The sequence below is a fragment of the Hippopotamus amphibius genome, chromosome 6, assembly GCF_030028045.1.
Source record: "Hippopotamus amphibius kiboko isolate mHipAmp2 chromosome 6, mHipAmp2.hap2, whole genome shotgun sequence".
Taxonomy (NCBI): Eukaryota; Metazoa; Chordata; class Mammalia; order Artiodactyla; family Hippopotamidae; genus Hippopotamus; species Hippopotamus amphibius.
In genome coordinates this window covers 152,997,311-153,012,293 of record NC_080191.1, presented here as the reverse complement: position 1 = coordinate 153,012,293, position 14,983 = coordinate 152,997,311, and the positions used below count along the sequence as shown (strand labels likewise).

Here is a 14,983-nt window from a genome sequence, read left to right as displayed (position 1 = left end):
CCTTTCTGATTGAACTTCGTTGTTATGTACAGTGCCATATACGATGATATGTTTGAATGCCTTGGAAAATTTTCTTCGTAGAGATTGGTTACATAGTTTTAGTGGAGAATGCTTGAATAATTTATTTTTGCTTGGTCTGTTACTTTATTTGATTAAAAAAAACTTTTTAAAAAATTTTGTTTAACCTAAAAGTGTTATTCTCCGTCCTCGATCAGTAGAATTTTGAGTGGTCTTGAGCATTACTTCAGGGCCAAAAAGTGTTGCCTGTGGCCCTTTTTTTGTATATGTGTTTTGAATCAAGTTTTAGTGTCCATTCATTTCTGTATTGTCTGTGGCTGCTTTGCACTGTAATAGCAGAGTTGAGTGGTTGTGACAGAGACTGTGTGGTCTGCAAAACCAAAAACACTCACTTTCTGGTTATAGTGTCAACCTCTATACCACTGCATGACAATGACTGGAAAGTCAGATGGAGCTGTTGTAGTATTCATGTAGTCTCCCTTGGTGTTTTTTATTGTAAATGGGTGGTGGGCAGGGAGAGGACTCGTGTGTTGTATCGAAGCCAATAAATTACTTAAGAAAGCTGGTCTTTCTTTTCATGACCCCCCTGGAGAGAGTGAGTGAGTGAGTGTGAAGAGTGTGTGTCCCTATTCCTGTTTGTGTGTCCTGAGTGAATCAGGCAGACAACACAGTATATTTGCTGGTTTAAATGTTTCATTTTAAATTTAGTGAAGTTGAAAGCATTTTGGCAAACCAACATCAGATGAGAATTAGGCATTTTTTAGAATTATGAATATGTAATTTATTTTATATTATACTCAGAAAGAATTATGTTAAAAGACAGCCCTGATTTCTTAAAGGGGTGTATTTCTGAGTGCCATTCTGATAGAAACATGGTAGTTAAATGAGCAATTTGTTTTAACTTACTGAAGGCAAAACATTTGTTGGTACTGTCTAGATTATACCAATTTTAAAAATACGAAGTCAAAGCAACCAGTTCTTAAGCTTTTTCATATGTAAGGAAATATTCTTAAGACACACAAGAGTAACTGTTCCAAATCTTTGAATAGAGACAGAAATGTAATATTTAAAAATTCTGAACCTAACATCTAATTTAATGTAAATATATTTTTTCTTTTTTGTGTTCAGAGTACTTCAGAATGACAATTTTCATTTTAGTAATTATCTGCTGGCATGTTCTTAATTTTAAAAAAAAGTTAGGCATATTCCTTTCTATTACAAACTGAAAATTGAAGACTTGGTTTTGAAGTGTGATTGAGAGGCTCTGCTTCAGTGTGTGTTCACTGTCGCTCCTTGTGATCTCACTGGTTGGGGTAACTGTCATGCTCATGTGCACTGCAGGTCTGTTGTAACTTAAAACCTGTATCCATCGTTACTCTTCTGTGTGTGTGCCTGTAGTAAGGCTTTTATATCGACTCACAGAAGACAAACAAAGCTGGCCTCTGCAGTCACGTAGCACACAGCACAGCAGAAAATGAATGGGCAGTTGGTGTCCTGCATAGGAGTTCACAGCCAAGGGGATGAGTGGGTGCTGACCTCCAGGCTACACTCATCAGCCAGGACATTTCCCTGGTGTTGAGACTGTGTCTTCTCAGAGGAGAGGCCTCCTTTTTACTTATATGTATTATTTTTAAGTGATTTTAATTTTGTGCCAGGCCCTGTTTAGCATTTTATTAATGTTAAGTTGTTCCACTCTCATAACAGTTTATTTTACAGATGAGGAAGCTGAGGCACTGAGTGGTTAAGTACCTTGTCTTAGATCATCTAGTTGTAATTTCAGAGCTGTGCAGTTCCACAGTTCAGGCTTCTCTTTTTTTTCTAATTTGTCCTGCTGGAGTCTAATTTGCACAGTCTGAGGTGCCACAGAGGTTATTAGTGGCCCTGATAGCATATTTGAATGCTGAGTCAGAAGGACTTGGACAAGGGCACAAACCCATATCATACTCCACTGTAATATTTTCCTTGCTGAGTGTTGATAATCCAGGTTTTGTTTTGTTTTTTTAAAAATTTTATTTGTTTATTATTTTTTTGGGGGTACACCATGTTCAATCATCTGTTTTTATACACATATCCCCATATTCCCTCCCTCGACCCCCCCCCCCCACCCTCCCCGTCCCATTCCTCTAAGGCATCTTCCATCCTCGAGTTGAACTCCCTGTGTTATACAGCAACTTCCCACTGGCTATCTAGTTTACAGTTGGTAGTATATATATGTCTGTGCTACTCTCTCACTTCATCTCAGCTTCCCCTTCACCCCCCCCCCCCCCCGCCCCAGTCCAGGTTTTGTTTAAACATTTCCATTGATTTGTGGAGCAGTTTTTCATTAGTGAGCAGAAAAAACATCTTTCTATAATCTCTATCTGCTAATCATTTTGTCACACAGAGCTCTTTTGGCCTTTATGTGTCATTTTATCTAAATGTAGGTATCAGCAATGTTCCTTTGTGCCTTTTTAAAATGGTAATTTCTGTTTTGTGGTCTGTCTGAGACTCTTTCTGTCTGGAATGTCCTAATTATTGTTGTCCTTCCTTTTCTAATTCATTTTTGGGGAGAAGAATTGGGTTTATCATTTATCTTTTGTTTCCTTTTTTTAAAAAATAAATTTATTTATTTATTTATTTTATTGGCTGTGTTGGGTCTTCGTTGCTGCACATGGGCTTTCTCTAGTTGTGGCGAGCAGGGGGCTACATTCGTTGTGGTGCACGGGCTCCTCATTGTGGTGGCCTCTCCCGTTGTGGAGCATGGGCTCTAGGCACGTGGGCTTCAGTAGTTGTGGCACATGGGCTCAATAGTTGTGGCGCACAGGCTTAGTTGCTCCACGGCATGTAGTATCTTCCTGGGACAGGGATCGAACTCGTGTCCCCTGCATTGGCAAGCAGATTCTTATCCACTGGGCCACCTAGGAAGTCCCTATCTTTTGTTTCTTTTGTTAATCTTAAAATCAAGTTAATAAAACTTTTACTCAGTGTTTTCCACTCTAGTTCTGAGAATGAGAGGACTCACTTTGCAATGCTAATATTATTGAAAGAAGTGATCCCTCTGTGCCTCCGTCCCCCCCCATAGATTAATAATTAAACTCTGACTAGTAAAATTCCCCATCCTGTGCTTTCCTGCCACATAGTCCAGTGGTTCTCAACCCCCATTGGAATCACTTGTGGGAGATTTTAAATTCAACAGATGTGCAGATTCTACCCTAGACCAATTAAATCCAAGTGAAGGAGCCACTATGTCACAGGTTAGAATCTGGAAAGGTATTTCTGTAGGACAGAGTTAATCAAAGACCCAACATCCCTGGCAGAGCTGTTCTCATTTCTGCTGGGAATGGATTGTTAAGCAGAATGATTTTTGTGTTGTCTTCGCCTAATTAACTATTCAGATTCTTTGGTATCTTGAATCAAATGTTCAGCCCTTGGGAAGAATAAGGAATCTAATAAGTTCTAGGAATTATGTCAGTTTTTTCTTCTAACTTAAGTACCTGTGTGATCTTAGGCAAAATTATTATTATTTCCAATGCTATTTCTATTGCCTCCTTTTACGTTTTAGTTGTTTCTTCCCCCCAAACTACTTGGGGAAAAAAAAAAAAGATTTAGCTGCTATCAGCTTTGTCTAAGAAGAAAACAGTGTCAGATCTGTCATATTTCTCAAGCAGCGGTCCCCAACCTTTTTGGCACCAGGGACCGGTTTTGTGGAAAACAGTTTTTCCACAGATGGAGCGCAGGGCGGGGGAGGGGTTGGTTTCGGGGATGACTCAAGTGCATTACATTTATTGTGCACTTTATTTCTATTATTATTACATTGCAGTATATAATGATACAGTTATACAGCTCACCATAATGCAGAATCGGTGGGAGCCCTGAGTTTTTTTTTCCTGCAACTAGATGGCCCCATCTGGGGGTAGTGGGACCGCCCCAGCTCCACTTCAGATCATCAGGCATTGGATTCTCATAAGGAGCACACAACCTAGATTCCTCGCGTGCACAGTTCACAGTAGGGTTTGCGTTCCGATGAGAATCTAATGCACAGCTGCTGATCTGACAGGAGGTGGAGCCCAGGTGGTGATGGGAACAGTGGGGAGCAGCTGTAAATACAGATGCAGCTTCACTCACTTGCCCCAGCTCACCTCCTGCTGTGCAGCCCGGTTCCTAGCAGGGGTGGGGACCTCTGTCCCCTGTTCTGAGACATCTTAAGTTATAAGTTGCACCGTTAATTTAGTAACAGGTTTGTGGGTTTTTTTTTTGGAAGGAGAAAAGAATTGGTTACAGTTACCCAATGTTGATGAACTCACCTTTTAAAAAAGTAACTGACAATATTATATTTATTCATACATTAAAATTTTGTTTTAATTGCAGTATAGTTGCTTTACACTGTTGTGTTGTTTCTGCTGTGCAACTAAGTGAATCAGCTGTATGTATATATATCCCCTCTCTCTTGGACCTCCCCCCCATCCCACTCATCTAGGTCATCACACAGCACTGAGCTGAGCTCCCTGTGCTGTACAGCAGGTTCCCACTAGCTATCTGTTTTATACATGGTAGTGTATATATGTCATTCCTAATCTCCCAATTCATACCACCCTCCCCTTCCCCGTGTCCACATGTCCGTTCTCTACATCTGGGTCTCTGTTCCTGTGCTGCAAATAGGTTCATCTGTACCATTTTTCTAGATTCCATATATAACGCATTGTGTATATGTTAATATACAATATTTGTTTTTCTCTTTCTGACTTACTTCACTCTGTATGACAGACTCTAAGTCCATCCACATCTCTACAGATGACCAAATTTCATTCCTTTTTATGGCTAGTATTCCATTCCATACATTTTTTTTCAAATGTCACCTTTTTAGCATCACAGCTTAAGTTTGAGTGTGAGCCTTTTCTCATATTCAAATTCTCTACCATTGAAAATTAGTGAACTGAAAGCTTTTGATGGGTGGATGTTAGTGCCTAAAAATAAATTTTATTTTTAATAACACTTGAAACTGCCCAAACCAGACTTTAATTAAAAAAATCCCTGTGGCTTAGTATGAGAGTTTATTGTTTTTATTGTTTTTAATTGGATTGGTTACTTCCTGACAGGCAAATTTGGGGGTCCTTGATCATTTTTTGTCTTTTTCTGCACAATAGGTTTTCTTTGGTATAAATTTAATATAAAATTCAACCACATGTGATACTACCAGTGAAACTAACTCAGCTGAAGTGATAATTGGATGACTAGACACCAGTGCATGGTTAAATTTTTCTTTGTGTGGGTTTGTGGTCTTGCATGTTTCTTATTTTTAGAAAATTTGAGATCATAATATACAGCTTTTAAATTTATTTTCCCTAAATCACTTAAATAACAAAGCAAAGTGAAAATCAGAGCCAGTGATGGTAAAGTTGTGTTTGGCCTGACTACTCTGCCTTTGAGCCTGATCAGTTTTCTTAAGATAACCCTCTGTCCCAGCTCCTTCCCCCTTTTCACTCACCTCATCTTTTAGCTGCCCAGAATATTATCTGTGTGTGTGATTCTGTGGGAAAGGCGGATAGGTGAGGGATATAACGCTTTTAGGGCTTTGATGAACTTGTAGATTTGAGATTGACATGTTGAAGAAGGCAACTAACAAAGTCACTTTGTGTGAAAATGGATCAGTGGAATTGAGAAGATTCAGTTGAAACTCCTTGATTTACAAATATATTCCTTTTTAAAAAGTTCCAGTTGGAGGTAATCAACATTTATTTATTATGCTTTCGATCTTGTGCTAAGCAATTTAACTTGAACTTTATCTGTAACTTTTCTTTTGACCAGAAGTTCATTTAACAAAAATTTTTCTAAGCAGGTTAATTATAGTAGGATTGTTATGTTTTTCTCCTGATTTTTGAGATTATTTCCCCCAGTTCTCCAACTTTTAAAAATTCATTTGTAATTTCTATTTCTTAGGGATACCAGGTACACATTCTTGGCTTTGTTACTGGCCACTAGGTTTTAGATTAGATTATGTCACTACTATAAATTACAGGCAAACTTTTTTTTTGTTTGTGTGTATTTTTTTCTAGGGAAAGGACTCATATTCCATTAGCTTTTAAAAGAGATCTGTAAATTAAATTTGCCTGTGGAGACTGCAGGGTAGTATGTTTGAAGATCAGTCAAAATATGCTGTTGTGCTGTTTTATAGGACTTTTGCATTTTAAAAAAATCCTAATTATGTATAGGTGGTAGATTTAAGATGATGTTTGCTGAGTTAGCAGTGTCTGTTTCTATACTGAAAGCATATTCTAAATTTAATACTTCATTTGTTTTAGGTAAAATGTTCTGAAATACAGATTCTAGAAGCAAAGCTTTTTGTTTGGAGACAAAACCAAAGCCTACAGACATTTATTTCATCACAAGAAGTGAAGCACATGGGTTTAGTTTATGTAGTACACAAAGTAGTTAGTAGTTATATACATTTGATAATGTGACTTATAGAGTTTGTTTTTTTTAAATGGCAAAAGATCAGCCGTTATTAGCTACTTCCTGGAAGTGATACTGAAATTATTGGTATAGCCAGGCTCTCCTAAGTATTTTAAACAAAAGTCCCTGTTGAGTTCTTCCTTACCATTGTGATTTATTTGTCTTGTAATTCAGTATCTTCTGTTTTATTCTCAAATATGTGTGTACATATTCCTACACATTTAGATACTGTATCATTTTATCAACAAATGTATCTCAAGAACTGTGTGTGCTCAAGGCACTATTCTTCTGTGGTGGGGCAGCAAGATGAGCAGATTGGTCCCTGGCTTGGGGAAGTGCCGGGATCAACTCGGCGACTGGAGGTGAGTGACGGGTGCCGCAAGCTTGAAGAACACATAGACACAGACTGAAGAGAAAGATGGGACTGGGGGACTCAAGACCTCTAGGATCAAGAGCCTCGCTGATTGATCCCACGTTGCTTTTATTGAGTTCTCGGCATAGCCTAAGGGTCTGACACTCCCAGGTTAATCCCATAAACAATCAAAGGCCTCACATGACTGGGGGCAATGATCTTTGTTTGCCTCCTGGGTCCTGATTTGAGCAGGGTGTGGATTTGAGCTGGGTGTGGATTTGAGCTGGGCGTGGCATGGGTTTGAGCTGGGCGTGGAGAGCAAAGCAGCCCTGGGGGCAGGAGACCTCTCTCAGAAGGATTAAGGGTCTGTGCCCCACCCGTGTTGGCCCCTCTGCGACTGTGCCTGTCTTAGGTTGTTCCTCCCTTGAGGAATCGTACCCGTCTCTGGCTAACCAGTCATCCTCCAGGGCCAAACACGGTGATATAAGGAAGGCTCTATGCACCACCCCTGTTGGCCCCTCTGCGGCTGTGCCTGTCTTAGGTTGTTCCTCCTCTGAGGAATCTTACCCGTCTTTGGCTAACCAGCCATCCCTCAGGACCAAACAGGGTGATATTAGTCTCCACGCCCCGCACCCTCAGCTCCTCCACTGCTCAAGCAGGACATTCTGAATCCCATCGATCGGCCCACATACTTCAACATTTTCAATGTTTCCAAAAGGTTCCAGAATGTCTTCCCACAGGGAAGTCTGATAGGGGAGGCATGGTGAGAGAATAAGGCGTTGCAGAGTTGCGGTAAGGCAGACTGGTATTTCTCTCTCAGATAGTGGGTGAGTAATCAAGGGAGGAAGCTGATTTGGACTGAACCTTGAAAGAAGAGATGGACTAGGTTTGTGGGCAGAACCACAGTAGAAGGACATTTCTGGCAAAGGAATGAGCAGTGTCATGGCAGCCTAAGGGTGCAGAGAACAGAAAGGGTGATTTGCTGCAGTGAGAGCACAGGAGGTTGAGCAAGTGAGAGTATAAAGGCAGATATTAAGGATACATATGGTTTTGGTTTTGGGACAGTTTGTACTAATTACTTTAGTACAAATAATTTTAATATATATTCTGTTGGATTATCTTAAATCACCTTAGATTTCTATAATTCCTTTGTAGAATATATAATTTTATCTTTGAAAACTCAGATGTTCGTTTTATAAAGCTAAGGAAGTGCACTGCACAATGGCCAGGGCATAGGTAAATGAGTTGACTAGGAAAACGTTAATGTAGAAATCAAAATATAGCCCTGCATATGTTTTTTAAACATTTTCTGGGAATTCCCTGGCGGTCCAGTGGTTAGGACTCCGTGCTTCCACTGCAGGGGGCACGGGTTTGATACCTGGTTGGGGAACTAAGATCCTGCAAAGCCACGCGGTGGGGCCGGAAAAAAGTTTCTCAGGTTTTCAGATTTTATTTTATGTGCAGATGGGCATATCTGTTGATCACCATTTCCCACAGATTTATTCACCCTTCAAATCCTAGAATCAGATATTTAACCCCTTCCATATTTATTTAAATCACTTTTGTGGCCTTTTCCTGTAAGAAACTGTAGTCTAATAGGAAAAGCTAAACGAATGAATGAAGAAAAGAAGGGAAGAGAAAATACATTTAGAGAAAACTGAGATTAGAGACCTCTGTGAGAGAGATGAGAGAAGAAGTCATGACAAAAAAAGAGGAGAGAACCAGGGAAAGGGGGTAGAAGAAAGACTAGCAGCTGGAATGATCTGACTTCGTATTTCCCAAAGATGCATGTGTGTTAAGTTTATGTGTGTTGTGTGTACACACACCCCAGTGGTGAAAACAAATATCCATTGAGGTACTCCAGTTACTTCATTTTAAATTAAAAAAATTAAATGTTATTAATATTTAACGTTGGGGTTCATTTGCAAACTCATTTGGCTGTGATGCCGGAGAGTCCTGTATAACGTACGGTACATAACAGTATTCAGAAGAGTTGGGGGTTCCTCAGAGCAACAGTGGCACGCCCATTCGTTCATTCCATTTCTGGGAATTGCCATGTATTTGAGCTTATTACTGTAAATTTACTTGTGTTTGATTATGTAGACTTGTGGATTATATTATCCAGTTGTAGCCAAATCCCACATAACACACTAATAATATAAAGATTCCTGCAAAGAGACTGAATATGAGAAATGTGAATAAGAATAGGAAACAAGAAAATGGTAGAGTTGATACTTAAACTGTTAGAATAAGCTTTTCATTTTAGAAGATGGCTGAAAAAAATTAGAGATTCTCAAGAAAGATATTTGACATACAGGCATTATGTTCACTATTAGTACTGATGAACCGTACTCTGAGAGTAAATTGTGGCTTGAGATGGTAGTTAATAATGATATAAAACCATCATGATTAAGAAGACATTTAAAAGTTAAGGATCTAGAATGTTATAAACAAGATCGTATCACTGTAAATATATAAATAATTTATCTTTCTTTTTTACTTTGGTTTTGTGTTTTAAAATGTACGAAATTCAGTAGCATATGTTAATTATTTATGAGTAACTGGGATGAATGTATGCCAGACTACATAGCTGAGAGCTCAAAAATTCATGAAAACTTTATAGTAAAATAATGGATGTTCATAACAAGTGACCCTGAGGTAGACAGAGCCTAGCGATAATCTAGTTTTTGTTTGGACTCAATGATGATGTCTGTAGAACATTTCCCCTGTAGGTGCTGGAAAGGATCTACCGACTAGCTCACAAAAGTTTTGTGCCAGAAAGCCTTTGGGGCTCACTTACCTGTCTTGAAGCACAAGAGGCTGGTGGAATATCGTATAACCATCTCTAATTCCAGTTATATGTGTGGTGTGTTTAGTAAATATTATTTTAATTCCTAGGTCTTCTTAAAGCTCAACTACCTGAAAGTAATGTAGTAGCACTGAAATTATTTAGTGTGGCCTTGGAGTTGGTAATCAGCACAAATGAGGGTTCTGATTGTAAAGATAAAATCAGAGAGGAGCAGATTTCAAGGGATTAAATTCTTTCTGCACTCATTCAGTGTATTTGCTTAGTTATATTTTTAGTGTAACTGACTTAATTTACCTTTTTAGTATACGAAGAAAAGCTCCTGCATTCCTTTGTGTGGTATCAGCTTGTACTCCTGCAGAAAAGTGCACTCTGCGTTTGCACATGGTGGGAGCTGCACTGGTCAGTGTTCCATCCGAGAGTTGCCACTCTGAAAGGGTGTGTGAAAAACCACTTGTATATTTGCAAAAAATATTCTTGGAAAGTAATGTGCTATGACTCAGCAGTTGAGAAGACTGGGTAAACTGTGGAATGTAAATTCTGAAGAGAATAAAGCTTAATAAGTTTTGATTGAAATTGTTTCAAAACCAATCATGTATTTCTCTTTATTTTATTAAACAGACTATATAGCATATAAGTTTATACAATTCTTTATGGCTCATGATGATAGATTATGAACCTGCTATACAGGGCCCCATTGTAGTATTTGCATGAGTTGAGGTGAATGGGGGTGAGTGCCTCCTTTACGCAAATTCATCTCTTTTGAGTCTCATTTTGTTCATTGTGTCAACCTTTTAGGAATGTTGTAAAGATTCAGTGCCTGCCATATACTGCACGCTCAAAAGTTGCTGCTGTTTATGACAACAGTTGCTTAGGGGGAAATAGATAATCTCTGGTGGGAACCTTAAAGACATAAGTAGTATTTCGTACATGTAAAATTTGGTGTGGGAAATCTTTTAAACTGAATTTGTTTTAGGACATGCTGAATATTTTACTTTCCTTTTTCTCAGCATCAGCAACAGCAACTTGTGATTGGTGGTACCAGATACTCACTCAGTTGTACATCCCCACATCAATGCACTGCCAATGGTAAGAATTCCTCCTATGCTCTTTGTCAGAACTTGTTTTAATTCTCTTTTTATTATTCTCTTATTTTTAAGAATCCGTTAAGAATTTTGAAAGTTTTTCACAACTTGACAAAATACATGTGTTCCCAAACTGAAGAAATGTTTTTAAAAATATGTAATTTAAGGTACTTGAAATAATATTTGATTATTTAGTGTTTTTTAAAAAAAGGCAAAACCCCTAATTTAAAGATTTCGATTATCTTGGCTAGGGTTATCAGAATGAAAAATATTATTATACAGTGATGATCTTGTATTTTAACAAGTGGACTGTATTTTGTGAATAAAATTTTCTCGTTAAACTTGTTATAGTAGTAGCTCTTGTGTTTTTGTCCATCTTACTAAAAAAGTCATATTGCATTTCTCCTAATATTTATAGTTAATGGGGAGTTAAATGGCTAAAATTCTACCCGTCTTTAGTTAGTGGATAATTTTCAGGAGAACCATTCTTATTTATTTTACAAGATCATTTAGAATCCTTTCTCTGTGGAATGAAAATGTCCACTGTGTTATATAGCAGCAAGACCACTGGGCTCTGTGGGAATTGGGATGTGCTCTCTGCTGCATATCTCTTGGATGGTTTTTGACAAGTACTCTTTGTAAAATTAGGTGATAGAATTGGGCTAAATTTCTAATGTTTATTCTAGCTGTAGGCTAAGTGATCTCATCATCGTTAATTAGAATTCAGAATGATTTTACCTTATAAAAAGTAATTCATTATATAAATGGTATGGCCCTGGATTTGAGAGATCAATAAATAGCAGGAAAATGAGTTTTTATTTTGTTTTTCTTAAAGAATTTATTGCTTAACAATGTTTTCTGTAGTGCGTTATCAAAACTTTATTTTTACTTAATCAAATTTTTATTTTAAATATTGTCAGGGCGTTGTAGAAACTGAATAAGGTTTATATAATTTTGTGGGAAATTATACATGCATTGTACAAAATAAAAAGTACTAAAAATTAACTAGAACCAGGATGAGTGAGTGAGATATGAAAGTTATCTGGGAAAATATTCCTAGGAAATGGTTCATTTTAAGGATGGACTTGTCAGTATGTTGATAAGATTTCCTGTGCCTAAACTATCTTCTGAATTCTTACTGCTGAAAAGAAAATGACCTCTCCAATCTCCCTCTCCTCTCCCTTCCTCCTTCCCCCCAGTAGGTAATGTGGAATGTTGGGGAAAATAAGGATTTTTGTTCTGGCTTTACCTAGCACGAAGGATGACATGGCTCTTCATTAATATATGAAAATACTTGCTGGGTTCTTTATGGCAGGCACTTAGGTGACTCATTAACCGCCATTAAATCTGCTGTTTCCTCTGGAGCACTACAGTTTCTCACTGAAGCAGTTCATCTTAGGCATTTCGAGTATCTGACTTTTTGTTTGAAGTTCATGTTTGAAATCTGTGCATTTTTCTTGGCTGTTGGAGTCTTAGCTATTTGTGGCATGTTTTGAGTCTTAGCTATTTGCGGCACGTTTCCCCCTAGAAATGAGTTGCACAGGCCTGTTGGGTGTCTGAGAGCCAAGTGTGATGCCACTGATTCTTCTAAATGCTTGTCCTCAGGTGACTTTGTCATGTGCCACTCACGTAGCCTGAGTGTTGTTTTGTTTTGTTTGGGGAGCAGCTCATAGACTGTATTTTAAATCCGGTTATCTCAAACACATTTGCCAATTTTTGGAATATCCCTGAAGGCATTTTTAAGTCATGATCACAGATGTTTATGTTAGTGTTAATTCTGTGTATGTGTTAGTGTGAAAGATGAAGAAGGGCCAGGTTACACATTCGTTTATAGTCTAGCTGTAGACACCAAAGCCATTTCTACACATTTGTGAGATGTGCTAGTAAACTTACAGGTATTGGTTTCAAAATGGTGGTTTTCCCATGAACCTGAGAAATGTGGTAGTGTTCGGGGTTAAACCTGTGCTATGTAGTATCTCGTATTTTTTTCTCTGAAAATGCCATAAAGCAATGCTTTGTGAAAACAGTTATCTCTACCACCCCCACACCCACCCTCAACTTTGTTTCTCATATAATAACCATGAAGGGTTCTTAATATTCTTTTTTGCCTCGCTCTTCACTTGCCTAGGTACAGGTTATCTTAACTCTAAAAGCACCTTAAGTCACCATGATTTACAGCTACTTTCCGATATTAATGTTTCATACTACTTTCTGTAATTATCTTACTGCATTAAAGAACCTAGTGGCCAACAGATGTATATTATTATTTATTGTGAAAAGTTTTAGATGTACACTAGAGAGACTGGCATAATGAATTCTCACCCAGCTGCAATATCACCGGTTTTGTTTCGTGTAACCACTTTGCTCCCACGTTTGTGTCTCATTCCTCCCCACCCCCACCTCCATTTATTTTGGATCCAGTACATATATCACATGATTACATTGATAAATGTTTCAGTATGTATCTATGGAAGATAGAGACTATTTGAAAGTATATACTACAGTACCATTATTCCACTTCAAAAACTGACAGTAATTTTTTATTTGAAAAGGAATTTAAATATCCTTCAAAAAATTATAGTAAAAACACATAATATAAAATTTACCATCTTAACCATCTTTAAGTGTACAGTTAGTTCACTTATAGTTAAAGTAGTGTTAACTATATTCATGTTGTTGTACAGCAGATCTCTAAAACTTACTTATCTTGTAAAACTGACCCTGTAGTCTTTGAACAAAAGTCTCCTGTTTCTCCCTTTTTCTAGCCACTGTCGACAACCATTTTACTTTTTGTTTTCATGAGTTTGACATCTTTAAGTATCTTATGTAAGTGGATCATACAGTATTTGTCTCTTGTGACTGGCTTATTTAACTTAGAGTAATGTTCTTTAGGTTTATCTATGTTGTAGCTTATGACAGGATTTCCTGCTTTTTAAAGGTAGAATAATATTCCACTGTATGTATGTATCATTTTCTTTATTCATCCATTGATGAACATTAGGGTTACTTCCACCTTTGGCTGTTGTGACTCATGCTGCAGTAAACATGGAAGTGCAAATATCCCTTTGAGATCCTGCTTTCAGTTCTTTTGGATAAATATCCAGAAGTGAGATTGCTAGGTCACATGATAATTCTCGTTTCCATTTTTTGAGGAAGCTCCATACTGTTTTCCAAAATGGCTGCACCATTTTACATTCCCAGCAGTAGTGCACAGGATTCTGATTTTTCTACGTTCTTGCCCTCAGTTGTTATTTTCTGTGAGAGTTTTTGGCTGTTGTGAGTGTTGAGGGGTTGGTTTGTTTGGTTTTGGGGTAATGAGCATTATAATAATGGGTGTGAGGTGATGACAGTAATTTCTTAATATCACCATATAGCCTTTTATTTAGAACTTTTACAGATTGACAACAAAATCCATATGTTAAGTACAGCTTTGTTTTATGTACAGCTGTCAAAAGCTTATGCTTTACCTCTTTATTATATTTTTCCTTTTTGTCCTGTAGTGTTTCCTCATTCTGTATTTTGTTAATTGCATCCTTGTAGTAAGATGCCTCTCTTTCCCTTAAAGTTTTTTTAAGAAATCAGTAGTTAGATTTAAAAGATTAATCTAATTCAGGGTTTTTTTGTATTATTTTGGGCCGGGGGTAAGGTGGTAGAATATTTTGTAAGTGGTACTGAGTGATTCCAGGAAGTGGCATATAATATTTGCTTGTCTCTATTTGTGATGTTAGGTAACCATTGGTGATCATTGCCTAGATCATCTCTCATGATTTATTATCTATAATATTTCTGTAAAGAGAAACTTCCCTCATCAGATATTCGGTTACCCTGTGGCACAGTTTGCACAGGAAAGCATCCCAAATTCTTGATTCTTCCTTTTATTTACCAATTTTCTACATCTGTAATTCTATTTCTCTTTTGTAGATAAGTTTATTTCAAAGTGCTAAGTTGTTTCCTAGAATGCTAGGAAAAGTAGACCAATAAGGACTTTTTAAAAAGTGTCTCTATGAGCTTGTGTATTTAAATATTTGAAATGTTATTGCATTGTAGTTTTTATTCTTACTGTTAGGATACTCAGATTGTCTTGGTCGACGGAGCCTTTTGAAGTTGACTTCTGAGCATTTTTGACACGACTCTAGTAGTTTCTGATAGCTTCCTTGGTTTTTGACATAACAAGATGTTCCTGAACTCATCTTGTACATATTCTTCTTTAGTTCTTAAATCATCTGTGTCTCCAGAAAGGCCAGTTTTGCAGTGAAAAGCAGTATGTAGAGGCACAATCTAGTCCTAAGTGTA

At 37.6% G+C, this 14,983-nt stretch overlaps 1 protein-coding gene across 15 annotated transcripts in view; it reads left to right on the top strand.

The window, feature by feature from the left end:
* Positions 1-14,983, top strand: part of TBL1XR1 (TBL1X/Y related 1) — a 178,659-nt gene that overhangs the window by 84,742 nt on the left and 78,934 nt on the right. For 11 of the 15 annotated variants that reach the window (XM_057738143.1, XM_057738131.1, XM_057738133.1 and 8 more), the window contains one exon: positions 10,616-10,694. The exons of 1 other annotated variant lie outside the window; for it this stretch is intronic. Coding sequence is in view for 2 of the 14 variants with exons in the window: in XM_057738131.1 (XP_057594114.1) it covers positions 10,616-10,694 (79 nt within the window). In the remaining 12 variants the exon portion in view is untranslated. Of the gene's footprint in view, positions 1-9,910; positions 10,044-10,615; positions 10,695-14,983 lie in introns of those variants that run through there. 3 more of the 15 variants (XM_057738130.1, XM_057738135.1, XM_057738129.1) reach the window with 3 other exon arrangements.